The 27060-nt window shown below is 59.8% G+C and overlaps 3 protein-coding genes and 1 non-coding gene across 5 annotated transcripts in view; 3 read left to right on the forward strand and 1 right to left on the reverse strand.

Moving 5' to 3' along the window:
• Positions 1–13412, forward strand: part of CFAP74 (cilia and flagella associated protein 74) — a 78526-nt gene extending 65114 nt beyond the window's left edge. The window contains exons 24-38 of the mRNA XM_049696341.1: positions 480–613; positions 6089–6365; positions 7417–7515; positions 8318–8445; positions 9068–9202; positions 9358–9467; positions 9596–9651; positions 9761–9880; positions 10167–10322; positions 10997–11123; positions 11250–11404; positions 11658–11790; positions 12032–12162; positions 12376–12510; positions 12707–13412. Coding sequence (XP_049552298.1) covers positions 480–613; positions 6089–6365; positions 7417–7515; positions 8318–8445; positions 9068–9202; positions 9358–9467; positions 9596–9651; positions 9761–9880; positions 10167–10322; positions 10997–11123; positions 11250–11404; positions 11658–11790; positions 12032–12162; positions 12376–12510; positions 12707–12808 — 1998 coding nt within the window. The 3' untranslated portion in view covers positions 12809–13412. The remainder of the gene's footprint in view (positions 1–479; positions 614–6088; positions 6366–7416; positions 7516–8317; positions 8446–9067; positions 9203–9357; positions 9468–9595; positions 9652–9760; positions 9881–10166; positions 10323–10996; positions 11124–11249; positions 11405–11657; positions 11791–12031; positions 12163–12375; positions 12511–12706) is intronic.
• A 1379-nt stretch (positions 13413–14791) lies between these two features.
• On the forward strand, positions 14792–17119 carry TMEM52 (transmembrane protein 52). 2 transcript variants are annotated; one of them, XM_004286807.4, is made up of 5 exons: positions 15136–15252; positions 15339–15382; positions 15495–15536; positions 16154–16332; positions 16442–17119. In XM_004286807.4, the coding sequence occupies exons 1-5, from the start codon at positions 15187–15189 to the stop codon at positions 16618–16620; spliced, it is 510 nt and encodes a 169-aa protein (XP_004286855.2). In that variant the 5' UTR covers positions 15136–15186; the 3' UTR covers positions 16621–17119. The 2 variants fall into 2 exon arrangements, with proteins under 2 accessions (XP_049552291.1, XP_004286855.2); XM_049696334.1 differs by lacking the exon at positions 15136–15252 and adding an exon at positions 14792–14931 and having other exon boundaries at positions 15495–16332.
• Positions 17120–17408: 289 nt separating this feature from the next.
• Positions 17409–18650, reverse strand: CALML6 (calmodulin like 6). Its single transcript, XM_004272544.3, has 4 exons — positions 18040–18650; positions 17799–17943; positions 17622–17722; positions 17409–17547 (listed from the first exon to the last, which is right to left on the reverse strand). Exons 1-4 carry the CDS (start codon positions 18452–18454, stop codon positions 17501–17503), a joined length of 708 nt encoding a protein of 235 aa, XP_004272592.2. The 5' UTR covers positions 18455–18650; the 3' UTR covers positions 17409–17500.
• A 7034-nt stretch (positions 18651–25684) lies between these two features.
• LOC117202406 (U6 spliceosomal RNA) lies at positions 25685–25791 on the forward strand. Its single transcript, XR_004484745.1, has one exon. It is a non-coding gene; the product is annotated as a U6 spliceosomal RNA (small nuclear RNA).
• The last annotated feature ends 1269 nt before the right edge of the window (positions 25792–27060 follow it).

Raw genomic sequence — 27060 nt, forward strand, 5'->3', positions numbered from 1 at the left:
ACGGCCTGGCCCTGCAGGGCGGCCAAGACGAGGCCCAGGCCTGGCTGTCCTCACTCCTCCAGGGCCCCCGCTGCCCGCTCACATATATGCGGACACAGTCACACACACAGACACACACACACACATGTGTACATGTGCCTGCAGACACATACACACACTCATATCCACACGTGCTCACGTGCATGCAGACACACACTCGCACATACACACAAGTGCTCACATGCAGGCAGACACACACAGACATGCACGCACACCACCCTCTCACACACACTCATCTGCACACATGATCACATACACAGGGGCTCACACCCATGTAGCACACTTACATGCATCTTACATGCATGTAGCCACACACACGTCCACACTCGCTCACATACTGCCGCACCCCGGCCACACGCATGTCCGTGCCGGCTCCCTGCAGCCCTCCCCAGCAGGTCACTGAGTTTTCACTTTGGCATCCATGGTCTTCCGTTTGCCAGTTTGTGGACATCCAGCCCAATGATGGGTTCGGGACAATCCTGCCGCTGGAAACTCTGCAACTCGACATAATCTTTCAGCCCACCAAGGCCAAGGAATACAACTTCGAGCTCGTCTGCAAGTCAGAGATTAACCGGTGAGCTTGGCAGGAGGGGGGCGCATGGAGGGCCCTGGCAGCCAGCTTGGGAGGAGCCGCCCCTGGCCGTCCAGGCTGACCACAGGGCTGGGCAACAGTGCCGGCCTCAGGAAGCTTAGACCCAGGTCCGTACGCCTGGGATCCAGGCTGCCTTGCAGGCGTGTGTGCTATGCACATGTGTGAGTGCACCCGTGGGCGTGTGTGAGTGTGCAGAGCATCCCCTGGGCACGAGCCCCGCTTGCCCTCATGCACCGTGTGATGGCCCAGTCTCTGGACCTCCCTGGCCTCCGTGGCTACGCTGAGAACTGGGGCTAAGAAGGTGCTGGGGAGGGAGAAGTGGACTGGATGTGGAGGGGGTCTGGCACAAGGGCCGGCTCTCGCCACTTGGGATCATCAGCCTCTGGTCTGGAATGTGGTGGGCATCCCGCCCCCGTGGAACCAGCCCTCCTGCCCCTCTCCTTCCCTTCCTCTCCAGTCCCCACCCACAATCCAGCCCGAGCTGCTGTCTGGTCCTGGCTGGGGGCCTGGGCAGCCCTGGGTAAGGTCGGGCTGATGCCCTCCTCCAGCCGGGCACGTGGCCATGGCGGGACAGGCGGGCCCAGGATCTGACACACCTGAGGGAAAGCAGGAAGGGGTTCACGGTCGTGATCTTTGGGAGCAAAGTGCAGAGTTAGAACCCGTGGAGGAAACCAGGCACCAGACTCTGCCACCCTGCTGCGTCCCACTGCCCGCCCCTCCCCTCGGACTTAGTGACCCGTCCGTGGGCTGGGACCCTTCTGGGCTTGTTCACAATGCTCTCAGCCTCTGGAAAACAAACCCCAGGAAAAGAGGGGATTGTGAGATAACCTCAGTGCTCAGGACCTATGGTAGAAGCTCCGTAGATGTTTGCTGATTGAATGTGCGTTTAGTGTTTCTTCAAGAACTATCTACGTATAAATTGAAACTGCCAAACTCAGCCAGGAGCCGTCTTGGGGATGCTAGGAAAGCTCGAACTGTGAGACCTCAGGGGTTAAAGCAGGGCGCGCGGAACCCAGAGGAGATAGATAAATAAATAAATAAATAGTTAGGCAATTTTTTTCTTTTTTTTGCGGTACGCGGGCCTCTCACTGCTGTGGCCTCTCCCGTTGCGGAGCACAGGCTCCGGACGCGCAGGCTCAGCGGCCATGGCTCACGGGCCCAGCCGCTCCGCGGCATGTGGGATCTTCCCGGACCGGGGCACGAACCCGTGTCCCCTGCATGTGCAGGCGGACTCTCAACCACTGCGCCACCAGGGAAGCCCCCCCCCCAAATTTTTTTAAACATGACAGAAAAGGAAACAAAAATGGGCAATAAATAAATAAATATTTTTTTTCTTTCTTTTTTTTTTTTCCCTAGGAAGGCTTTATTTTTCTGCCAGGCAGAAGGGAAGACACAGCAGGCTAGCGCCTCAAGAACAGTGTCCCCCTTCCTTCGCAAAACAGTCGCAGCTGGCATCAGGCAGCCCCCATAATTGGGTCTTTTTGTCTCTGGGTTATTGGCCTGCGACTTTTTTTCTGAAATGCAAATGCTACAAGGGGTGATCTGCTACAAGGGAGTGCAGGATGTAATTCACATAGTGTTTTAGAGTAATAGGTTAGCTTTGTGAAGTACAAATCTAGTTACAGACACTACAGATTAGTAACAGTTAAACAAAAACAAGGAGTGATGAACTCTTTCAGGCCAGGTTATGTTTCTTCTCTAGCCTGTTCGCTGTTCCCTTTATTTTCCTTGTTCTCAGGAGAGGGAAAACTTCATTTCTATTTTTGCTAATTCCCCGCTGCTAGTTCATTCTCTCCGTATCAATGGAGGAAGGGAAACGGGCGTCGTTCTTGTCTGGCCGAGGACAAAACTTCAGTCTTGCTCCACTTGACAAACGCCAGCTGTCCGGCCCAGGGGCCCATCTATCTCCTATTCACAATCCCCCTCCCCCCCGCCGAGAGACATGAACCCCAAGAAGTCTTTATTGGGAGGATGAGGGATGACGGCCTGTCTTCTGTAGCTTCTTCAGGCTGGCAAGGGGCTCGTAGACCCTGCTTAGCTGGGGTCACGGAGCGCTCACCCTGTCTAATTAAGGGCCCCAGGGTGACATCTGCTGTTGTTTTGGCAGGATCTGTTCTGAGAAATGGCTGGAATCTTTGCATCATCATCATCTTGATGTAAACCTATTGTAATCTGATAAGGGTCCTTCCATCCAGTTTGGAGATAGTCCCTTAAATTATGTCTTTTCCAGTATGTATGTAATGCCCTGGTTGTAGGTCGTGGGGCATCTGATCAGATCTAGGTGAATTCCTCCCTTTTCAAGTTCCCGAAAATACCTTGAGATTTCTGTACCTGTTAGTGAGGTAGCCTTCCTAATTTACCTGATAAAGCTGCTGGGGACCCAACAGTTTCCAGGCTTGTAGGTGCTGACGGGTGCGTTGCGACTTCCGTACGCCCTCTTTCTGGTCCTCCAATATTTAGTGTTTCCTCGGAGTGGAAGTCCAGGCTGGCACGGGCAAGAGAAGAGAAGGTGTCCTTGAGGCAAAAGAAGCCTCCGCAGCCGCTAGGTCAGCCTCTCCCCCGTTCTCCACCGCAGCCTCGGAGTTCCGCAGCCGAGTCAGCCACAGCCTGTGGCAGGGAGTCCGTGGCGATCTGGACTCAGAGATATCCTCCAACCCTCCGCTCTCCTGAAGGAGGCTGGCATGGAGAGAGATTCCCGAGCTTCCGATCAAGCCAAGGGGCCCTGTGGGGCCCAATAAATATATTTTTAAATGCAAAAAAATTTTTTTAAGTTTAAAAGCTTCCCAAAATGAAAGATGCAGATGGCTTCACTGATGAGTTCTTCCAAACATTTAAAGAAAAAATGATGCCAATTTGACACAAATTTTCCAGAGAGAACAGGAGAAGATGGGAAATCTTGCTGCCCTCGGCCCAGTACTGCTGCTGCTGATGATGGTGATGATGATGATAATGATGATGCTGATGGAGATGGAGGTGGTGATGACGGTGATGTTGATAATGATGACGGTGATTATGATGATGGTGATGGTGATGATGATGATGGTGGTGACGATGATGATGATGGTGGTGATGGTAACGATGATGGTGATGATTGTGATGGTGATGGTGACAATGATGATGGTGATGGTGATGATGGTGATGATGATGGTGGTGATGATGGTGATGGTGATGATGATGGTGATGACGATGGTGATGACGGTGATGATGGTGATGGTGTTGATGGTGGTGGTGATGACGGTGATGATGATGGTGATGGTGATGATGGTGGTGATGGTGATGATGATGGTGGTGATGACAGTGATGATGGTGGTGATGACGGTGATGATGACGGTGATGATGATGGTGATGATGGTGGTGATGATGGTGATGATGGTGGTGATGACGGTGATGATGGTGGTGATGACGGTGATGATGATGGTGATGATGGTGGTGATAACGGTGATGACGATGATGATGATGGTGATGATGGTGATGATGATGGTGGTGGTGATGATGGTGATGACGGTGATGATGGTGATGATGGTGGTGATGATGGTGATGGTGATGGTGATGACGGTGGTGATGGTGATGATGATGGTGATGACGGTGATGATGGTGGTGATGATGGTGATGATGGTGGTGATAACGGTGATGACGGTGATGATGATGGTGATGATGGTGATGATGATGGTGGTGGTGATGATGGTGATGATGGTGGTGATGATGGTGATGATGATAGTGGTGATGGTGATGATGGTGATGATGATGATGCTGGTGATGGTGATGATGATGATGGTGATGACATTCCGGAGGTCAGGCACACCCCCAGAGCAGGGCTGATTGTACCCTTGGCCTGGCCCCTGTGACGGGCACCAGCTGCCTGTGTGACCAGATAAAAGAAGCTGGAGGCTCGCACGTAGCTAGGCACGGAGGCCAGGCATGTTGCATGTCTGCCTCTGAGGTCAGGAGAACATTCCCCACACGCCGATGGACTCATCTCACCTCGGTGGTTTTTGAGGGGGAGAGAAACATGTATAGCGTGCACGGAGATAAAAGCATTTTTTCAGCAAACGTGGCCCTGGGTGTCCTGGGTGAACCCGCTGCCTGCAGGTCGCAGCATCTGCCTGGGCCTGGGTGATGGGACCTGATGGTCTTTCCCTGCAGCAAAGTGGAGCAGGACCTGAGAGAGCCACGGGGGGCTCCTCAGAGGGACATCGGAAGACACATGGTCACAAGAATGGAGAGGAAGGGGCTGGAGGGGACTTGGGTGGGCCCCCCACCCCCAGTTCCCAGGTCAATGGAGCAAGGCCACAGGCCGCGTCCCTCACAGTCCCTTGAACCAGCTGGGAAACAGCTCCATCACCTTCCTGAAGTGACTCCAAGCAGCTCTTACTTTTTATATGTAATGATTATCACATTCCATACATTTGTGCTATTTCAACTAATTAACTTGTAACAATAACCTCAATGACATCTCCACCCAGAAGGAATTTTTTTAACATTTAGAGCCTGTGGTCACAGGACACAAAAATATACATTGAAATATTTCAATCTATGAACACATTTTTGTTACGGACAAGTATGACAGGGCCATCGACATCACCTCATAAAGCATTAAAACATATGTAATTAGGATAAAATCCAATGGCAGGAGTGCAATGGAAATAGGAGTTCAAAGCAACATGGACTGTAAATTTTCCACTGGTTAAAATCCCAAATATCTGTTCTTTTTTCTTAAAACCGGATGGTGGCAAGAATCAATTCACGGGGTTTCCCTGGTGGCGCAGTGGTTGGGAATCCGCCTGCCAATGCAGGGGACATGGGTTCGAGCCCTGGTCCTGGAAGATCCCACATGCTGCGGAGTAACTAAGCCCGTGCACCACAACTACTGAGCCTGCTCTAGAGCCCACGAGCCACAACTACTGAAGCCTGCGCGCCTAGAGCCCGTGCTCCGCAATAAGAGAAGCCACCACAATGAGAAGCCTGCACACCACAACGAAGAGTAGCTCCCGCTAGCCGAAAGGAGAGAAAGCCGCGTGCAGCAACAAAGACCCGACACAGCCAAAAAAAAAAAAAAGAATCAATTCACTATGGTATATAGATTCCCATGTTTATATTTAAGGAGTAAGTTATCAGGTTTTAAAATATTTATTTGGCTGTGTCGGGTCTTAGTTGCGGCATGCAGGATCTTTAGTTGCAACATGTGGGATCTAGTTCCCTGACCAGGGATCAAACCCAGGCCCCCTGCATTGGGAGCGCAGAGTCTTAACCACTGGACCACCAGGGAAGTCCCCTATCAGTTTTATTTTTTAAATGTCAGTGAATATTTAAGGAAATAAGCCAGAAATTACCTGCTTTGCAAATGTTTAAACTTGTGATTAAATTTTTAACTATCTTATTAAAATGTGCACAGGGGCACAAAGTATTTTCAAAATTTACTAAAATTTTGAGCTGAACTGCCCACGCTGTCACTTCCAGGTGCTTCAAGCTGACGTGCCGGGCTGTGGGTGTCCACCCGCTCCTGGGGCTGTCCCACTACCAGGTCAAGTTTGCGGCCACCTCCTTGTACAACACGTCGGTGGCCACCCTGTACGTCATCAACTCCCGCCTGAGCATGAACCCGCCGACGCCCTCGGTACCCCGCATCGGCTTGGAGGACACATCCCCTGTGGGGCCCACATCTTTCGAGTTCCTGCTGCCCCCAGACTCCCCCATCACCATCTCACCCTCGGTGGGCACCGTGTGGCCAGGAAAGGTGGGTGTGGGCCCCACGGGTGGGCCGGGGCGGGGCCAGCCCAAGGGGCCGGTCTCTACTCTCCCTGGACCGCAGCGATTCAACCAGACAGCAGACGTGGAGATCAACCTGGATTCTTATCAGACCCAAGCAGGCCACGGTGCCCTCCGCCAGCCCAACTTGGCCCCAGAGGCGGGGCACCCACGGGCAGCTGACCCCACGGGCCCCTGGCTGGAGGGAGGGTGTGCAGCCCTTGGATCTCACAGCAGATGGGCACAGAGACCACACAGCGCCTGGTCACCAGGAGCACAGGGTGCCTGCCCACCGGCTGATTGGCGAAAGGTTTCCCCACCACTGCTTTTGCTGATAAAGCAGAAAGAGCCCGGGCCTGGAGGCAGAGACTCCCTGGGCCCATCACAGCCCCTCCGAGCTGAATTCCTTACCTTGAAGAGTCAGGGGTGACAGCCACTGTGAGGGGACTCAGTGGGAAGGGGCACATGCAGGCCCTGGACCCTGGCAGTGTCTCAGTGATTATTGAAATGCATTTTAGTAAACTGAGCAAATTCAGCTTAGGTCATGGTCCCCCTCTCCAAGGGGGCTACTGCAGCCGTTACCCACCCTGCTCCCTTGCTGCACTGAGCACGGGGCAGGCCGTGGTGAGTGAACCCCCTTTGGGACCCGGGGCTGTCCCAGGGGGTGGACTGCAAGGTGGACGTGCTTCAGAAGGGGGGACAGGTGAGGGTGCAGGGACTCACCCCCAAGTCTCAGTGGCTGAACACAAACGTCCCCTTCTCACTCGTGCCCCGTGGGCAGTGGGATGGTCCATCTCAGGACCGCCCCCCCGCGTGGTGAGAGGGGCTTGGTGATCATGTCTGCAGCCACCCCAACTTCCGGGGGCAAAGGTCAGGAAGGACCGTCCAGAAGGGCTCGTCTAAGCTGAGACCCCAAAGCAGAGATGGGGTATCACCCCAGGATGTCCAAGAGCGTGACCAGGGGATCCTGGCGGTGGCGGCAGCGGGGTGCTGGGGGCACCCACAGGGGCCCCTCTGCCCTCCGGCCTCTCTCCTCACAGAGGTGCCTGGTCCGGGTGGCCTTCCGGCCCGTGCTGACCCGCGAGCTGATCCACCAGGAAGCCTTACAGGCCCTGACCAAAGAAGCTGAGGCCAAATCGGTACATGGGGGGGCGGGAGACGGGGGTGCTGCCCACTGTGCACCAGGCCGCTGCACAAAGGCTTGGGAGCAGGCCCCGCCGGCCTTGAGGCTGGGGGCCGGGGGTCAGGAGCCCTGGGCAGACTCTTCTGCAGCCTCGTGTGTGTGGAACTGTTTCAAGAGGTTAACACTTTTCCTCGGCAAGGCTCCTCCCTCCCCTCTTGAAAGCATCGCTAGGCGAGGTGGAGCCCCAGACGGTGGTCCTGGGAGGGCGGGCCGGGCCCCTGTGCGCTGGTTAGCAGGGGGCTTGCCCTTACAATGGAGGGGGAACAGATGAACCTCAAAGGGGCCTGTGCATCCTAGCAAGTTCAGGCCTGGAGAGGCAGCCACCGCCGGGCTCCTGCCAGGAAAGGGCGTCCAACAGAGCTGGGCAGTCAGAGCCCAGGGCCTGCCTGCTGCTGCCCTGGGGATGCAGAGACCCCGCGACTCCCCGCGGCCTCTGGGGCCTGATCTTGAGCACCCGTGCTGTCATAGCAAGCGCAGGAGGAGGGGCAGGGCCTGCAGCCCGCTGGCAGGGCAGTGAGGCTGGGGGCAGGGCACAGGGAGCAGGACCCCCAGTTCGGCCAGCCCTCCGCCCTGCCCCACCCCGGGCCTCGGTCTCCCCGATGGTAAAGACAGACACTGGGGTCTCCGCACCTGCCGACGGTGTCCCCCAGGGAGCCGCTTGGAGTTTGGGCCCCTGGGCTCCTGCCCTGGGCGGTCTGCCAGGAGCAGAGTCCCCGGCGCAGCCCCACAATTGGCCTCCCACCTCGCACTCCCAAAAGGACACGGCCACCCAGAGGAAGGACCAGCAGAGACAGTCCTCCATACTGCGGCTGCAGAACCGAGACCGGCTGTCCCAGGCCTCTGCCTCCCAGCCCCTGGAGCTGCAGAAAGAGGACCTCACGTCCAGGTGGGCCCCAGAGAAGGCTGCCCCCCACAGAGACTTCCTCCACCTGGAGCAGAGCTGTTTGGAACCTTGTGGCTGGAAGGCCAGGGTGGGGCTGGCTTCAGATACAGCTGGAACCAAGAGTCCCCTCAGGCTCTGCCTTCCTGGGCACCTGCTCACCTCCCTCCCCTGGGGCCCTAGGGCCCAGGGTCCCTGTGAACAGCCTCAGGCCAGCGGCTGGGGAGATGCTGAGCCCCTGACTCCCATGTTCCCAGCTCAGCAGCCCCAGCCTCCCCAGAGAACTGCAATGGGCTTGAGCCACTCGCCAGCCCTGGACCCTTGCCTGTGGCTCCAGGAACATGGCGTTCTGCTTAGGTGCCTGACCAGACCCCGGGGGAGTGGGGAGGCCGCCACAGCAACCAGGGAAGGGGTGAGAAAACCAGCTGGTCAGACAAAACTGGGACAGCCACAGCCTGGGCCACAACGTGGCCCCCCAAGGCTGCCACCTCATACCCTCTAGCCCAGGGCCCTGGGGAGCAGGCATGGCCTTATGGACCCCTCCATGGAGGGCAGCGCGGGGCCTCTTGGGCCGCTGGGGGCAGCCTAGGGATAGGGGTGTGAGAGCACCTTGCCGGTTCCACTGCAGCTCCCAGGAGTACCAGGCTGCGCAGGCCACCCTGACCAGATCTTTCCAGGGCAAGTTTGACAAGTTTGTGGTCCCCTGTGTTGTTGCCAGTGGTGACACCAAAGACAGGAAGGGGACGGAACCCCTGAGCTTCAGGTGCGGTGCTCTGGGCAGGGTGGGGCGTGGTCGGCCAAGAAGTCACCGTCCCCGCTCTGCAGCCCCCAGATCTGGGCGGGGCCAGCATGGGGTCAGGCTGAGAGGGCGGGGCATGCGGCGCCCACTCCGCCCTCAGCAGCTCCCCGCCACCTCAGTGCCCACAGCACCGTGTACCTGGAGCTGTGGTGTCCAGCGGTAGCACCATCCATCGTGGTGACGTCCGACAAAGGCAAGACCATCGCTGACTTCGGCGACATCGCTGTAGGTGTGTCCTGATCGGGCCCAGCCCCCCACGGCCATCCCCCACCCATAGGGACCCAGGCACCCCATCACCGCCTGGGCTCCCATGCCCCACCCCCAGGCCTGGGCAGTGACCTGACTCCCCCGTTTCAGGACAACGCGGCATAAAGAAAGTCTCCATCCAGAACATCTCCCCCGAGCGTCTCGACGTATCCTTGTCCATACCCGGCCCAGGCAGCCTGCTGCAGGGGGACAGGGGCGTCTGGTGAAGGGCTGCGGCCCCGTACTTGTCACCCATCCTTGACACTGGGCCATCAGCTGGAGTACTCCGTGCTGAACCCCAACGGCCCCTTTGTCCTGCTGAATCCCATCGGCAAGCTGGTGTCTGGAGAGACCCAGGTCCTGGAGCTGTCCTTCTCCCCCCGTGAGAGCGTCCTGGTGAGTCCTAGGCCCACCCTGAGCCGGGCTGCAGCCCTGGGGCTCCACGGCCCCAGTCTCCACTCTGCACACCCGCCAAGTGCCCAGGCCCGTAGTCGTCCAGCCAGGCCTGGGGAGCCGCTGGCCCTCCTGGGCCCTGGCTTCTTGCTGGAAGGAGAAGGAGAAGGCCAGGGAGCTCCAAGCCATCTTAGGTCCCGCACATCCTGAGCCAGCTGCTCCGAGACGGAGCTCCCACACCTGTCTCTGACACGTGTCTGCTCCACGCTAAGGGACGTGGTCTCCCCAGGCCCGGGAAATGCTGGAGGTCATCACCAAGAGAGGCACGCTCTCCCTGGCCCTCGTGGGCACAGGCGTGGCGTCCATGACCACGTGCTCCATTGAAGGAGGCGTCCTCAACATGGGCTACGTGATTGCCGGAGAATCCACCTCCGCGGGCTTCAAGGTAAAGCGCGTGGCAGGGACACGGCGCCTGCCCCGCCTCCTGGGAGGGGTCGTGCCTCAGGAGGGGGTCAGCCCTGCCTTGGTCAGGGAGCCGGTGCGTGTGCAGGCCGCTCCCACCCCACCCGCCAGCAGCGCCTCCACGGCCCTCTCTAGCAGGAGAAGCTGAGGATGCACACCCTCCTCCCCCACCTCCCTGGTGCCTCTGCTGCCCGGGCCTCCCGCCTCAGGGCTTTTGCGTGGGCTGCCCCACCTGGGATTGGGGGCAGCTCAGCTGAGGGCCGGCTCAGGGGAGGGGCCGTGTGGGCTCCGCAGCCCGGGCAGGGAGGCGCGCCTGCCTCTTGCTGCTCCCCAGGGTCTGAGGGACGTGGCAACCTTAGGATGGAGCCGCCCACAGGACACCTGCTTCCCTGCCCGGTTTAGTCCAGGTCCTGACGGCACAGCCCAGGCCAGGGATTCCAGGGAGTGTTTTATGGGGGGATGGGGTGCTCTCAGTGGAAGAGGGTGAGGGCAGAGAAGAGCCTGGGCAGGGATGCTGGTTCGGCTGAAGGCCAGCCTGAGCCTGACTGCCCAGGGTGTGGCCCAGGGGCAGCAGAGGGAGCTGAGACCTGGTTGCAGCAGCCCGTCCATCGGTTGGCCAGTCCAGCTGGTCCAGTGACTGAGCCCTGCTCCTTGCAGCTGCAAAACGATTCCCCGCTGCCCATCAAGTTCTCCATGCAGTTGGACAGCCTCTCCACCGGGAGCGGAGACGAGCACCGGCTGCCGCAGTTCCTGGCCTCCCCGGCCCAGAGGACGGAAGTCGTGGGTGAGCTTGGCCGGCTGGGGGGGTGACCGCTGCTGGCAGGGGACTGTGCGGGGCGTGGGGGTGCGGGGTTGGGGGGCGCTGGGCACTGCGGGGGGAGCCGGACCTGCCAGGCCACCCTACCCCCAGGCACACAGAACTACAGCGGCCAGAGCGTGTTCAGCGTGGTCCCGGTGGAGGGCGTCATGGAGCCGGGCAGGGCGCAGGACTTCACCGTGACCTTCAGCCCGGACCATGAGAGCCTGTACTTCTCTGACCGGCTTCAGGTCGTGCTCTTCGAAAAGGTGCGGCTCCAGGAGCCCAGCCCGGACCCCTACTCCCGGCCCAACCCGCCCGCGTCCGCGTGTCTGAGGCCCTCGCCCTCCCCCAAACGGCCCCACATTGGAGTCCTGTTGCCTGGGGGCTCTGCGTCAGGTTGGGGGTCATGCGGTGGAGAGACCAGAGTCCTGAGTCCCACAGGCCTGCACCCCAGCACTGCCTACTCCCGGAGCCCCATTCGCGGGTCACGGACCGAGTCTGCTGTGCTCCTGCCCCCAGAAAATCTCCCACCAGATCCTCCTGAAGGGCTCGGCCCGCAAGCACATGATGTTTGTGGAAGGTGGAGACCCCCTGGATGTGCCTGTGGAGTCCCTGACCGTGATCCCTGCCTTGGACCCCGAGCGCACAGAGGGTGAGCCCTCTGAGGTGCTGGGAGCCCCAACAGGGCCGGGGCGGCAGTAGGAGGACCAGGCCTGTTCTGACCGCACCCTTGGCCCTGGAGGCCTGCGTGTAAGGCCGGCATTCCCGGCCCAGCCCCCAAAACCGGCTGTCCTCGCCCAGCCCCGCCCACCATCCTTGCCGGACCCAGCTCCCACACTCCCTTGGTGGTACCCCCCCTGCCCTGAGCCCCCAGCCAGGCCCTCCCTCTCCAGAAGCTGAGGAGCTGAAGCCCATCCTGGTAACCCTGGCTTATGTCCAGTTGGACACGGACACGCCGGCCCCACCTGCCACCCGAGAACTGCAGGTGGGCTGCATCCGGACCACCCAGCCGTCCCCAAAGAAGGTGACCACAGCACTTCCCTGGCCTGCCTGGCACCTCTGCATCCACCACTGCCTGGGCAACCCAGGCCCCTCCTGGCCTTGCCCCTCGATAGGTGTGGGGTGGGCAGCCTGCTGGTCAGGGCTGAGAGGGCAGGTGCTGGGCTCCCTCATCCCCAGTCCCGCCGCTTCCCGGGAGCTGTGCCCGCCCACCTGCTGACAGCACCAATGCCTGCAGACTGTCGAGTTCAGCCTGGACAGCATCGCGTCCCTGCAGCACAAGGGCTTCACCATCGAGCCCTCCAAGGGCTCTGTGGAGCGCGGCCAGACCAAGACCATCAGCGTCTCCTGGACGCCACCCATCGACTTTGATGTGGGTGCCTCGGACGGCGGCCAGGGAGCCTTCGAAAGCCACAGGCTGGGCAGGATGACAGCCCTGCCCCCGCCCAGGGAGGGGGCTGCAGGGGGGCCCTGGGCGGGTGAGGTGGGCAGCGCCACGGCCAGAAAACATCTGCCCGCTGTGCCAGCTGACCGAGGGTCCCCCTCCTTCCCCGCCTCTCCCCTTCCAGCCGGACCACCCACTCATGGTGTCAGCGCTGCTGCAGCTCAGGGGGGACGTGAAGGAAACCTACAAGGTCCTCTTCGTAGCGCGGGTGGTGACAGGCCCCTGAGGCCACAGGAGTCTCTCCACAGAGCCCCCTCGGGTCTTCCTGCCGCATTTGAAGCCCTCTCCCGGTCTGTGGACCCAGCAGAGCCAGCCAGGGGCCTGGGACCTGGACATCCCTGCTGGGCAGCTTCAAAAGGGTGGCCCCCCACATGGCCCCATGGCCGGGGCACCCCAGCTCCACAGGCACAGCCACCTCCTGCTGCCCTGTATCCAGTGAGCCCGGGACCAAGAGCTCCTGTCCCAGCCCCACACTCAGAACCGGCAATGAGGCCAGTCCTGACCACAACCTGCTCCCAGCCTGAGCCCCTCGGAGCCCCCAGCCCCACCAGCACCCGCACAGCCTTTCAAGGTCCTGGTGGGGGGAAGAGCTGCGCCCGCCCATGTGTCAATAAACCCTGTGTGAACCTGTGCATCCAGGCCTGCAGTGTGGGCCACGGTGAGCCCTGCGGTGAGCCCTGCGGTGAGCTGTGAAGGAGAGATGCGGACAGAGTCCCAGGGGGGCAGCCCCTGCTTCCCACCCTCACTCACAAGTCAGTCCATAAAACAGTGAACTCGGCCTGGAAGACTGAGCCCTGGGGGAACAGCTGGGCGTGGGGGGGGGGGCGGCTTGCGGGGCTCCACACCCAGAGAGGCCGGCGGGGAGGGAGGGGGGCGACAGGCTCCAAAGCCCAGGCGGCCCCTTAGACCTCCCTGCTCCTCCCAAGTTCCAGGGTCCCTGATGCCCCCAAGCAAGGAGCGAGCAAATGTCGGGGACACGCCCTCACTGTGTCCTCCCTCACGGCCCAGCCAGGGTCCGGGGGACACCCAGCCCATGAGACCCTGTTGGGAGCCCAGAATAGTGCCTGCACCCAGCCCCTGCCTTCTGGAGAGTGGCAGGTTAGACACTGTCCCCACAGAGCCCCCCCATCCGGGCCCCCTGTGTACACCCCAGCACGCCCAGCCCGCCCACGCCACCCCCGTGCCTCCCCCAGGCGAGCACTCGCAGCCTTCCCTGGCAGGAGTGGAGGGCAAGGTGCACCCGGGGAATTCCCTGGGCACAGGCTTCAGGACACCAGCCTGGAGCCCTCACCCCACTTCCTCGGTGCCTGAAAGTCTGCCATCTCCCTAACCTTGAGCCAGTGACGGTGTCCATAGAGCAGCATTTTGCAGGACTTCAGTCTGGTGGGCAGACCCAGGTCCTTTCCTAGCCCTCACAGGGGCTGCTTTCTCACTAGGTGAGAAGAGAAGCCAGGGTCCTGCAGCCCAGGCCAGGCCCCAGGAGGAGGTCCTCCCTGCAGAGCACTACCCCTGCCTCCCCCTCAGGCTGGCCTGTGGGAGGGGCAGGCCACTCTCCTTTAAACCCTGGCCTGGCTCTCAGGGTTTAGAACCAGCGGACCCTGGTACTCACAGACCAAGGCCCTGCCTGCACTCCTGCCTGCTGGCTGGACCAGTGCCCATCCCCCTCCCTCCCACTCCTGAGCCGGGCCTCCGAAGCAGAATGGAGGAAGAGGGTAGTCAGGAGGGGCCTTGGGGGCCATGGTACAGCCAGGAGGTGCTGGACAGCTGCAGGACAGAGGCAGGGCAGAGATCATGGAGCAGGCAGCTGGCAGATCTAGGCATGAGAGAGCCAAGCCGAGGAGGCCCTGCCCTCAAGGAGCTGCAGTCACTTCCCCTCCAGTGGGGAGATGCTTGTGGAGTACGTCCTGAGTGCAATGAAGAAAAACACGGCGGGGTAGCTTCTCCTCCCACCCTCCCCAGACAAGACACACTACCCTGCTCCTTGCCGTGCTGACCACCTCCCTCAGCCTGAGCGCCCGGATGGCGGAGCGGAAGGCAGAGGGGCAGCGAGCGCCCGCAGCGAGCGGGCCCACTAAATGTAGTTGAACAGCGCGCTAGGAACGCCCCAGCGTCTTGACTGCTGCAACCCTTACCTTGAGCACCGGGGTGTGTGCGAGGCGTGGCCACGTGTGTCCTGGCCGCCACCCTCCGAGGCCACACCCTGTGCAGACCGGGCCACAGCTGTTCAGGGTGCGCCCCGGTCCACCCCAAGCCCGACTGCAAGAAGCCAACGGGGCGAGACCGCCCCCCACCCCGCGATCCTAGGCTGAGGAAACACAGAGAAAACGGACCTGATGGGAGGGCCAAGAGGTGGGGCTTGTGGGCGGGGCCCTGGAGCGGGGGAATCTAGGGCCTGCCCAGAGCCTGCGGGGGGGTGGGGGCCGCTAAAGGGCGCGGCTAACCTTGGGCGGAGGGTAGGGGCGAGGCACATGGGCGCGGCTACAGGGCGAGCCCTCCAATGGACGCGGTCTCGGGGGGCGGGGCTTGCGCTGGGAGGTGGCCTAGGGGCGGGGCCTCCATAAAGCCTCGAGGCTAGTGGGCTCGCGCTTCCCGTCGGCGCTGAGCATGTTCGAGGGCGCCCTAGCTGACCGCGGGCTCCTGCTGCTGCCGCCGCTCCTGCAGCTGCCGCAGGTGGGTCGCGGGGCGCTCGGCTCGTGCACCGCGGGGCGGGTCTGCGCTCGGCGCGCCCTGGCCCGGACTCACCCCTGTCCCCACAGGTGGCGCTGGGCTTCGCGGAAGGCAGCTGCGACCCCTCGGATCAGTAAGTGGGGGCGGGGGGGAGGGAGCTGGGGTGGCCCCACCCTGGGGGAGGCTCGGGCAGGGCGGTCGGCCGGGCCCTGCCTCGCCTGCTCCAAGTGCCCCCGTCCCCGCAGGTGCCCGCCCCAGGCCCGCTGGAGCAGCCTGTGGCACGTGGGGTAAGTGGAGGCCGCGGCGCGCAGCCGGGTGCGACGGTTCTCCCCCGGGCCAGGCCCACCAGACCCCCACCCCGCCTGACTCCACGGCCGAGGCGTCGCCAGCACTGTCCCCCTCCTGGGCCGCTGGCGGGACGGCGCTGGGGCCCTCAGAGCCTGGCATGCTGACCCCAGCCTCCTCCCCCAGCACCAGGGGTGACCTCCTGCGTGGGTCCTGCCTGAGTCCCCCATGGCTAGGGACACCCCCGGGGCCCTGGGCAGGACTTCCCTTGTAGCCTGCTTGCCCACCTCCCACTCCCTCGCTCCCCGCCCCTGTGGGAGGCCCCTGTGAACATGGTCATTGGTCTGGGCACAGGACTGTGCAGTCGGTCTGGGACAGCGTGTCCTGGGAGTAAGCCCAAGGCCAGTTGTGGCCAGCCCTGGAGAGACAGCCAGGGCAGGCCAGCAGCAGGAGGCCAGGCCGGGCCGGGAGGAGGCCTCTGGCCTGGAGACAGAGTCCCTGGTTCTCTTTTACCCTATCCATCGCCTTGTCTTGGGCAACCGGGCTGTGACTGCCCCCAGGGAGCAGGCGCCCAGCGGCCAGGGGTCGGTCCAGCGGCAGATGTTGCCCCCCCGCCCAGGCTCCTCCTGCTTGCTGTGCTCCTGCTCCTGCTGTGTGGGGCCACGGCCAGCTGTGTCCGCTTCTGCTGTCTCCGGAAGCGGGCGCACGCCCAGCCACACCTGCCATCAGCACCTGAGTCCTGCGACCTGACAGCCATCCCCGCGGACAGCGACAGCCCCATGCACAGCACTGTGTCATGTGAGTGCCGGCAGACCTCGCCCGGCGGCCCACCTGTCTGAAGGGGCGGCAGGGGACTGGTGAGGGCCAGAGCCACCCGTCGCCACAAACCCATTCTGGTTCCCTGCAGCCTACAGCTCTGTGCAGTACCCGCTGGGCATGCGGCTGCCCATGCCCTTGGGGGAGCTGGACCTCGACTCTGTGAGCCCTCCCGCCTACAGCCTGTATGCCCCTGAGCTGCCGCCCTCCTACGAGGAGGCCGTCAAGATGGCTAAAACCAGACAGGAAGAGCCACCCCCCTCCCAGTAGCCCAGCCCCCTCCCTGAGGCCTCATGCCTAGAGACCCCTCCAGGGCCCCAGGGGTGGGACCGCAATGCCCAACACCCCTGGCTGTAGCCCTGGTGCCCCCCCGGAGGGGGCAGGAAAGCTCTCCCGAGCCTCCCGATGCCACCAGCCACTCTGTGCTCACAGGGGACTGTGCAAGGGCACCCCAGCCCACCCTCACCATCCTTCCCACCCGGGAAGGCCAGCCGTCCGGCACATTGCTGCAGCCCTGGCCTCGTTGCTATGTAACGCTGGGCATCTGAGCCAGCCGGCCCTGTGTTGGCCACACACACACACACACACACACACACACACACACACACACACACACACACGCTGCCTCGTTCAGCCCTGGCCCCTGGCTCAGGCCCAGCAGGCCCTCAGTCCAGATGAGGCCCCACAGACCTAAGCCTCAGGGCTCAGAGCCTGCTGTGATGTCTACAGCTTTTTGGAGAGAGAGAGAATAAAGTTTCTATCTAAGTGATCTCCATATGGAGGAAAGAGCTCCGGGAGGGGCCCTCGGGCAGCAGCCTCGCAGGGCAGGCAGGCAGCGTGAGTACGTGGTCCTCAACCTATGCCCAGCCTGGCCTTCCGGCTGGTGTGCGGAACCCAGAGCTGGGCTGTAGGCAGTGTCGGGTGTCCCACAGAAGTGATGGCCCAAGTGTGATGGGCAGCTCAGGAGAACCCTCTCCCTCCTCCAGACCCGCAGCTTTGCAGCCCCTTTTTCCAGCCTTGGGACAGTGAAGCACACACGAGTCTGGCCGGAGCGTTTATTGGCCACGGAGCCGGCGTGGGGTGGATGACAGGGTGGGCGGCAGGGTGATGGCAGCAGGCAGCGGGCTTCCCACGGCCGCAGTGGCTGCTCCTACTGGACCAGCTTGAAGGACTCCCCAGTCATCATGGCCACGAACTCTGAGAGCAGAGGGACAAGTAGGCAGCCTGGCCTGACCCGGCCGCCGGGCTCCCGGGGCCCATCCCCCACTCACCCTCGTAGTCGATGGTCCTGTCCCCGTCCTTGTCGGCTTCCTTCATCATCTGCTCGGCCTCCAGCTCGCTGAGGGGCTCGCCCGCATTCATGAGCACGTACCTGCAGGAGCCTGCGCTGAGTGGCAGCCAGCGGGCCCTCCCCCCGCCCCCGCACCCGCGCCGGCCCGGGGCCCTACTTGAGCGTGTCCCAGTCAATGTAGCCCTTGCCCTCCTTGTCGAAGATGCGGAAGGCCGCCCTGAGCTCACTCTCCTGGTTCTGGGCCTTCTCCCAGTACACCCCCATCAGCGCCAGGAAGCTGTCGCAGTTGAAGAACCCTTTCTCTGCGGGAGCAAGCAGCAGGTGCCCGAGTGAGGGCGGCGAGCCCCTCCCCACTCACACCCCGGTGACGCCCCTCCCGCTGCCCCTGGCGGCCTCACTGTCTCTGTCCACGTCCTTGGCCATGGAGGCCAGCTCGCCCTTGGTGGGGTTGATGCCCATCAGACTCATGAGCCGCTCCAGCTCGTCCGTCTTCACCGCCCCGTTGCCCTCCTCATCAAACATCTCAAAGACCCCCTTGTACTCCTCGATCTGCTCCGCCGTCAGGCGCTCCGTCTGTGGGGACATGGGCCCAGGCTCGCCAGGAGCCCCTCCACCCCTCAGTCCAGGGGAGGCTGGAGGCCCCAGCCCAGAGCAGGCTTGAGGCCAGGCGGCACAGGGATGGGTCTTGAAGGGAGAGCAAGGCTCCGCGAGGCCACTCAGGGGGGACGGCGCTCGAGGCAGGGGCAGGCCAGCCACGTGAGAGTGCAGTGGGGCAGCGCTGGACAGCCAGTGAGGCCAGGGGAGGGACACCATGGCCAGCGTGGGGAGGAGCCTGGCCTGGGGGCCAGGGTGAAGGCCCCAGCCTGTTCTGGCATCCCAGAGTGATAGTCCAGGGCCGGGCCACCCTGCCTGCCACCGCCCCGGCCGCTTTCCGAAAGGGCTGCTCCGGCCTGGGCCCCAGAGCAAGAGCAGCGCCAGTGGCCGGCAGGGCCCGGCCTCGGGCCCCCCACTCCGCGCTCTCCCCCCAGCCTTATTGGACGTCTTCCTCAGGTCCCCAGAGACCCTCCCACCTTTGGTCACGGCCCCAGCCTGATCCCCGTGTGTGCAGAGGCTTGCCCGCCGTCCTCTCTCGCCCAGGCACTGCCCAGCTCCTGCTGGACCGCCCAGCCCAGCCCGCCGGGGGCTCTGCCGGGCGCCGGGAGCAGCCTTACCATGTCTGTGGCTGGCTGAGGGGACACTGCACGGTGGCGCTGGAGCTGCTGTGGGCAGAGTACAAGGGGCAGAGGGGGCGGCTGAGCTTTAGCGGATCCAGCTGCCCGGGGTCCCTGGGGTCCAGATTCCAAGAGCCTTTTATGGCCAGGAGATCCTGTCAGCCCTATTTTGGGACAGGTTGGCCCTTCCCCACGTGGCCCTTCCTGGCCTGAGCAGCCCCTCGCCCCAGAGCTCCCTCTCTGACCCTGGGTCCCAGCCAAGGCCCCCCTGGGCCACGGCAAGGATGGACATCGTGGGCCAGGGCAGGAGAGGGGCTGTTCCCTTCTCCCCAGTGAGCCCCTTCCCCCCACTGTGCAGCGGGAGGCCCCACGGGCTGTCATCAGTTCTTGGTGAGGGTTCTTGTTGACGGCCCTCCCTGGCCAGGTGTCGCCCTCACATCCCCAAGGACCCAGGGCCCAGCACGGTGCCAGCACTTTGCAGACACCCTCTAAAGACAGGTTCAATAAACATGCACTGGGGTCCCCCTCGGGCCACCCTGTGCAGGAGGGGCTGGGGGTCCACAGTCCCAGGAGAAGACAGCTGGCCACGAACTAGGGGCGAGAGGATGCAGAGCAGATGGGACCAGGGGGCTGGACTGGCCATGGGGAGGCCAAGCCAGGTGCCTCTGGGCGGTCGGGGCTATTCTCAGGGAAACCTGACCCCCTTCCGCTCAGAAGAGCAAAGCTGGCTCCCAAGGGAGCCCCGTGGCCTGGCTGTTCAGTAACGAGACGCCACAGCAGCACACACACCCCTGCCTGTGTGCGCTCAGCCCTCGGACACACACCCGCCGCCACCCCAACGTGGGGTGGTGGCTCTGGCTCCCGACCCCGGGCCCAGGTCCCTGTGCTCCTGTCCGGGCAGTGACCTGCTGGCCTGGCCACGGCGCTCGGAGGTCTGTGAGTACAAGCTGGGGCTGAGGGGCTCCTCCCATCCCCCCTCCAGCTCCTGCCCCCAGCGCTGGTCACAGACAGGCCCCCACTAGTTCCCTTCACCCCCATGCATGGCCCCCAGGGTCACGCACGCCGACACACATCTGCCTCGGCCCCATGGCCACCTGACGAATCTAGCAGGCGAGGTATGCCCCGTACCCCACCGGCCTGGCTGGCCCTCCGCGGGCCAGAATATGGAAGCCACAGGGCCATTTCCTGCTGAGGCCCAGGACAGCTGCTGAGGCCGCAAGATCTGTGCTGACGGGGACAAAATGGCTCCAGCGGGCACCGGGCCAGCGGCCCCGGGCCAGGATGGAAGAAGAAGCCGGCTCTGGGCGCCCTACCTTTGTCCTGGCTGCTCCGGGCTGTGGCTTCAGGCTTTGTGACGGTGAGAAAAGATTTTCCCACCCCTTCCCTCAAAAATCCCCAGACCATTTCAAGGAAACTAGTCGCATCTCTACACCCGGACCACAGCTGGAGGAGAAGAAGGCTGGTGGGGGCTGCCGCACGACGGCAGTGGGGCAGGGGGTGCGGGGAGAGCAAGGGCCTGCGGAGAAGGAGGGCGTGAGGGTCAGTTTTGCATCCCGTTGGCCAGGCTACAAGCCCAGATGTTTGCCCAAACACTAGTCTAGGTGTTGCTGTGAAGGTGTGTTTTTTCATATACGTATTGATTACAGTGGTGAAATTAGCATAAAATATTACTCAGAAAAGGGAACTAACATATACTGAACCTCTGTCATGAACCACAATCTTTTCGTTTGGTCTTTTTTGTATTGTTTGTGGTACAAAGCACAAAACATAAAATTAACCATCTTAACCATTTTTAAGTGTGCAGTTCAGTAGCGTAAACTATACGGGCCTTGTTAGGCAGTAGATCTCCAGAACTTTCCGTCTTCCCAAACCGAAACTCTGTTGCCATTAAACACTCACGCCCCAGCCCGACACCCACCCTCCTGCTTTTCTGTCTGCGGACTTGACTCCCCTAGGGACGTCGTATGAGCGGCATCAGACGGTATTTGTCCTTCTGCGTCTGGCTTATTTCTCTCAGCATCATGTCCTCTAGGAGCATCCACGTTTTAGCAGGTGTCAGAATTTCTTTCTTAAGGTTGAATAATATTTCATTGGATGAATAGACCACATTTTGTTTATCCGTCAATCTATGGACATTCAGGTTGCTTCCACCTCTTGGCTACTGTGAATAATGCTGCAGTGAACGTGGGGGTCATGAAGGGTTTTTTCCATGTGATCAACATGGAAATCTGTAGATTTGAGTAAAGCAGATGACCCTGATAATGTGGGTGGGTCTCATCCGAAGAGTGGAAGGCCTTAAGAGAAAAGCCTGAGGTCGCCAGGAAGAAGGAGTCCTGCTGTACACAACCTCTGGCCCTGAGCTGCAGCCTCAGCTCCTCCCTGGGTCTCTAGCTGCTGGACAAGCCACAACCACGTGAGCCAGTTCCTTAAAATAAGTCAGTCTCCCTCCCTCCCGCTCTCTCCCATTGGTCTGTTTCTCTGCAGAGACCTAATCAGGTCAGAGGGTGACCAAGGGCGGGGACCCAGGGAGGCCAGAGCAGTGTGCTCCCAGCACCTGGGCATCTGTGCACAGGCCCCCAGGGCCACCCTACCCCACGGCAGGGCACACGTTGTGTTCTCTGGGCGGATCTGGACGGAACCATGGGCTCCCCTAAGAGAACGGCTGAACTCGCAGACTGAAACCCCAGGCCAGGGGGAGAGGAAAGTTCATGTGCGCAGCAGGGGGGCCCTAGCCCCTCCCTCAGTGCCCCCCCACACACACGGTGCAGACCAGTCATCCTCTTCCAGAGAAGAGAAGAGACCCACAGACACTGCCACTGGGGGTCCCCAGTAAGAAGACACTGCAAGCCCCACACCTCCGGGGGGCCCTCAGGTGCAGACCCAGCTCACCGACCACTGTGGCCCCATGTGGGACACTCTGAAGGGCGCTCATGCCAGAGCCTGTTGGCTGGCCCGAGGCTTCCTGCAGGACAGCGGGACTTTACCCCTAGCCCATGGCCTGTACCCCACACCCCACCTCGGGGGCTGCTTCCGGACAACCCAGGGTGCAACCAGATGGGCTCTGGAGATGGGTCCCTCGCTGCCCAGATGCCACAAGGCGCCAGGCGTGGGGATTGTCCCTGCAGTGGGTCACACTGGAAGGGGATGAGAGGCCCAGTGGCTGGTGCCCACACATGAAACTCCACACAGTCACCAAGGTGGAGGGTGGGTCAGGAGTGGGGACTTGAAAGCCGGGGTGAGCGTGAGTGTGGGTGTGGGCGTGGGCGTGGGTGTGGGTGTGGATGTGAGCGTGGGTGTGGGTGTGAGTGCGGGTGTGAATGTAGGTGTGAGCATGGGCGTGGGTGTGGGTGTGGGCATGGGCGTGGGTGTGGGTGTGGATGTGAGTGTGGGTGTGAGCGTGGGCGTGGGTGTGAGTGCGGGTGTGAGTGAGCGTGAGTGCAGGTGTGGGTGTGGGTGTTAGCATGGGTGTGGGTGTGGACATTGGTGTGAGTGTGAACATGGGTGTGGGTGTGAGCTTGCATGTGGGTGTGAACATGGGTGTGAACGTGGGTTGGGTGTGAACGTGGGAGCGGATGTGGGTGTGGGTGTGAATGCCGGGTGTTATTGTGCTGAGCGCTGGGTCTCTGGCTGCCTACAGATCTCTGCTGCCCCAGGCAGTGGAGGGAGGGCAGAGAACCGCAGTCCCAAGCCCAGGACTTGAGTGTCAGAGTGGCTGACCTTCAGTGACACCTGTTGCCCATCAAAGTCGAGCCCTGGTGGGACAGCAGGGGCCTTGACATGTAGGCGGGACGTCAGGGTGGGTGACACCCCCTCCTCTGGAATTCTGGCCTTCAGGTCCTGCTCGGCTCTCCCTGTGAAGGGCTGGGCCCAGAACTGCCACCCCAGGGGAGCACAGTGCACAGGCCACGCCCCAACTGGAGCCAATATTTGTCCCCCTCAGGCCCCCCTCCCGCGTGGCCACTAGGCCGACAACCCAGGAGGGCTGCAGCTGACCCAGCTGAGATGAAGCTGAGCCTCACTTGGGTGGACAGAGGGACCTGGTGGCAGTGCTGGCAGGAATCAGGCAAGCACGGCTGGGCCGGGGGCTCCCTCGAGGGGCTAGAGCATAGCGGGGCGGGGGGTGGCTAGGCACGGAGTTTCTCAGACCCCTCCCTTCTTTCCACAGCCTCCGCCTGAGGTTCACTCGGCCAGCTGGGGCAGCCACGTGGGGGCTGGCACCTGGGCTGTGCCGCAGCCCCCCAGCCTCCTCGCTGGCGGGTGACAGGGCTGCACGTGACACAGTCTTCCCAGGTCCCGGTGGACTGAGCCCCCTGCCCAAAGCCCCCTGCCCAGCTCTGGGACTGCCCCCTTCTGTCCCGTCTTACTTCCTGTGCCCACAGAAAGGCTGCGTGCCCCCATCTTGAGCCGTTGTCACAGGGCTTGCTTGGGGGCAGCTTACCCTGGACAAGGGGTGTCAAAGAAACCCAAACCCTGGACCACCAACCATGCAAGAGGGGAGGGATGCAAGTGTAAGATCCGGTAGTGTTCAGGAAATGGCCAGGGCTAGTGATTGAGATTAAAATGTAATGTGGGGACTTCCCTGGTGGCGCAGTGGTTAAGAATCCACCTGCCAATGCAGGGGACATGGGTTCGAGCCCTGGTCTGGGGAAGATCCCACATGCCGCAGAGCAACTAAGCCCATGTGCCACAGCTACTGAGCCTGCGCTCTAGAGCCCGCAAGTCACAACTACTGAGCCCGCGTGCTGCAACTACTGAAGCCTGAGCGCCTAGAGCCCGAGGTCCTCAACAAGAGAAGCCACCGCAATGAGAAGCCTGCGCACCGCAACGAAGAGTAGCCCCTGCTCGCCGCAACTAGAGAAAAAAGCCCATGCGCAGCAACGAAGACCCAACACAGCCACAAATAAATAACTAAATAAATTTATTTTTTAAAAAAAGTAATGTGAAACTCTTAAGATAACCACTAAAAGACTAGAAATAGGTTGTATAACTTCCACATCTATGGAAGGAAAAAAGACTAAAGAAAACGTAATGAACCTAATAGAATATAGGAAGGGAGAAGGAAGTATAAGAAAGGCAGCATAGGGGGGCATTCCCTGGAGCTCCAGTGGTTAAGACTCTGTGCTCTCACTGCCAAGGGCATGGGTTCAATCCCTGGTCAGGGAACTAAGGTCCAGCAAGCTGCATGGTGCAGCCAAAAATTAAAAATAAAAACTAAAATAAAGCAGCATAACTAGGAAGCAGAAAGTAACATAATAAAGGTAAACCCGGGACTTCCCTGGTGGTGCAGTGACTAAGACTCCACGCTCCCAATGCAGGGGGCCCTGGTTGGATCCCTGGTCAGGGAACTAGATCCCACATGCATGCTGCAACTAAGAAGTCTGCATGCCGCAACTAAGGAGCCCACGTGCCACAACTAACGAGCAGGCGAGCTGCAACTAAGGAGCCTTAGCTCCAGTGCAACCAAATAAATAAATAAATTTTTTGTTAATTAAAAAAAAAATAAAGGTAAACCCAGGTAGGGGGAGGAGGAATTGGAGGAAGGCAGCCAAAGGGTAGAAACTTCCAGTTATAAGAAAAATAAGTACTATGGATGTAAGGCACAACATGATAAATGTAATTAACACTGTATGTTATACATGAAAGTCGTTAAGAGGGTAAATCCTGAGTTCCCATCACAAGGAAAAATTTTTTTTTCTATTTCTTTAATTTTGTACCTATATGAGATGATGGATGTTCACCAAACTTGTGGTTCATGTTCATGATGTATGTACGTCAAGTCATTATGCTGTACACCTTAAACTTATACAGTGCTGTATGTGAGTTATACCTCAATAAAATTAGAAGAATAAAGAAAGTAAACCCAGCCACCTGACAGAGTTTCCAGGAGCCAAAGCTGGAACAATGTGAAAAAGAAAATAAATCAAGTCGTATTGGGTTATAACCAAAGTATAAGGTAAATATCATTGTGCATTAAAGCACACCATCAACAGAGAGAAAAGGCAGCCCACAGGATGGGAGAAGATATTTGCAAATCTTATATCTGATAAGCGATTAATACCCAGAAAATGTAAAGAACTCCTACAACTCAACACCAAAAATAAACAACCCAGGGCTTCCCTGGTGGCGCAGTGATTGAGAATCTGCCTGCCAATGCAGGGGACACGGCTTCGAGCCCTGGTCTGGGAAGATCCCACATGCCGCGGAGCAACTAGGCCCGTGAGCCACAACTACTGAGCCTGCGCGTCTGGAGCCTGTGCTCCGCAACAAGAGAGGCCGCGATAGTGAGAGGCCCGCGCACCGCGATGAAGAGTGGCCCCCGCTCGCCGCAACTAGAGAAAGCCCTCGCACAGAAACAAAGACGCAACGCAGCCAAAAATATAAATAAATAAATAATTTGTTTGTTTAAATAAATAAACAACCTAATTCAAAAACTGGGCAAGGAACTTGATAGACCTTTCTCCAGAGAAGACACGCACATGGCCAACAAGCACATGACAAGATGCTCAGCATCACTGATCATCAGGGAGTGCGAGTCAACAGCACAACGAGATACCACCTCACACCCATCAGGATGGCCACTACCAAAAAACAGAAACCAGGGCTTCCCTGGTGGCGCAGTGGTTGAGAGTCCACCCACTGATGCAGGGGACACGGGTTTGTGCCCCGGTCCGGGAAGATCCCACATGCCGCGGAGCGGCTGGGCCCGTGAGCCATGGCCGCTGAGCCTGCGCGTCTGGAGCCTGTGCTCCACAACGGGAGAGGCCACAGCAGTGAGAGGCCCACACACCGCAAAAAAAAAAAAAAAAAAACAGAAAACAAGAAGTGTTGGTGAGTGCTCACTTCAGCAGCACAGATACTAAAATTGGAACAATACAGAGAAAATTAGCATGGCCCCTGCGCAAGGATGACACACAAATTTGTGAAGCATCCCATATTTTTAAAAAAGAAGTGTTGGTGAGGATGTGGAGACATTGGAACCCTCGTGCACTGCTGGTGGGAATGTAGACGCTGGTGGAAGACAGTACAGAGCTTCCTAGAAAAAGTAGGCATAGCATTACCATGTGACCCAGCAACTGCAGTTCTGGGCCTATTCCCCAAAGAATTGAAAACAGGGCCTCAAACACGTGTTTGCATACCCGTGTTCATAGCAGTGTTATTCAGAGGTGTTAAAAAGTAGGAAAAATAAACAAATGTCCGTCAATGGACGGAGTTGGATAAACAAAACATGGTGTGTGTGTGTGTGTGTGTGTGTGTGTGTGTGTGTGTGATGGTTAATATTATGTGTCCACTTGGCTAGGCTAAGGGCACCCAGACAGCTGGGTGTGACTGGGATAGTGTGTCTGGAGGAGACTGGTGTTGAATCTGAACACAAGTAAGAAAGGTTGCCCTCCCCAATGCAGGTGGGCATCATCCCATCTGTTGAGGGCCCAGGCAGGACAAAAAGGCAGAGGACAAGCTGTCTCTTTGCCTGACCTGGGACATCCATCCTTTCCTACCCTCGGACATCAGCGTTCCTGGTTCTCAGCCCTCACGCTCAGACTGAATTACAGCACAGGCGTCCTGGGCCTGCAGCTTGCAGATGGCAGATCTCCTCCTCCTTCATAATCACATGTCAATTTCTATAATAAATCTCCCCATCTTGGGCTTCCCTGGTGGCGCAGCGGTTGAGGGTCCGCCTGCCGGGTACCCCGGTCCGGGAGGATCCCACATGCCACGGAGCAGCTGGGCCCATGAGCCTGCGTGTCCGGAGCCTGTGCTCCGCAATGGGAGAGGCCACAGCAGTGAGAGGCCCGTGTACCGTAAAAAAAAAAAAAAACTCCCCATCTTATACCTCAATAAATAAATAAATAATTAAAACCTCATCTCTATATATTTTACATATATATATTTTTTAATTTATTTATTTTTGGTTGAGTTGGGTCTTTGTTGTTGAGAGCAGGCTTTCTCTAGTTGCAGCGAGCAGGAGCTACTTTTCAATGCGGTGCGCGGGCTTCTCATTGCGGTGGCTTCTCTTGTTGCAGAGCACAGTCTCTAGGGCGTGCAGGCTTCAGTAGTTGTGGCTTCCAGGCTCTAGAGCGCAGGCTCAGTAGTTGTGGTGCACAGGCTTAGTTGCTCTGTGGCGTGTGGGATCTTCCCGGACCAGGGATCGAACCTGTGTCCCCTGCATTGGCAGGCGGATTCTTAACCACTGTGCCACCAGGGAAGCCC

Source organism: Orcinus orca, chromosome 1 (genome assembly GCF_937001465.1).
Source record: "Orcinus orca chromosome 1, mOrcOrc1.1, whole genome shotgun sequence".
NCBI lineage: Eukaryota > Metazoa > Chordata > Mammalia > Artiodactyla > Delphinidae > Orcinus > Orcinus orca.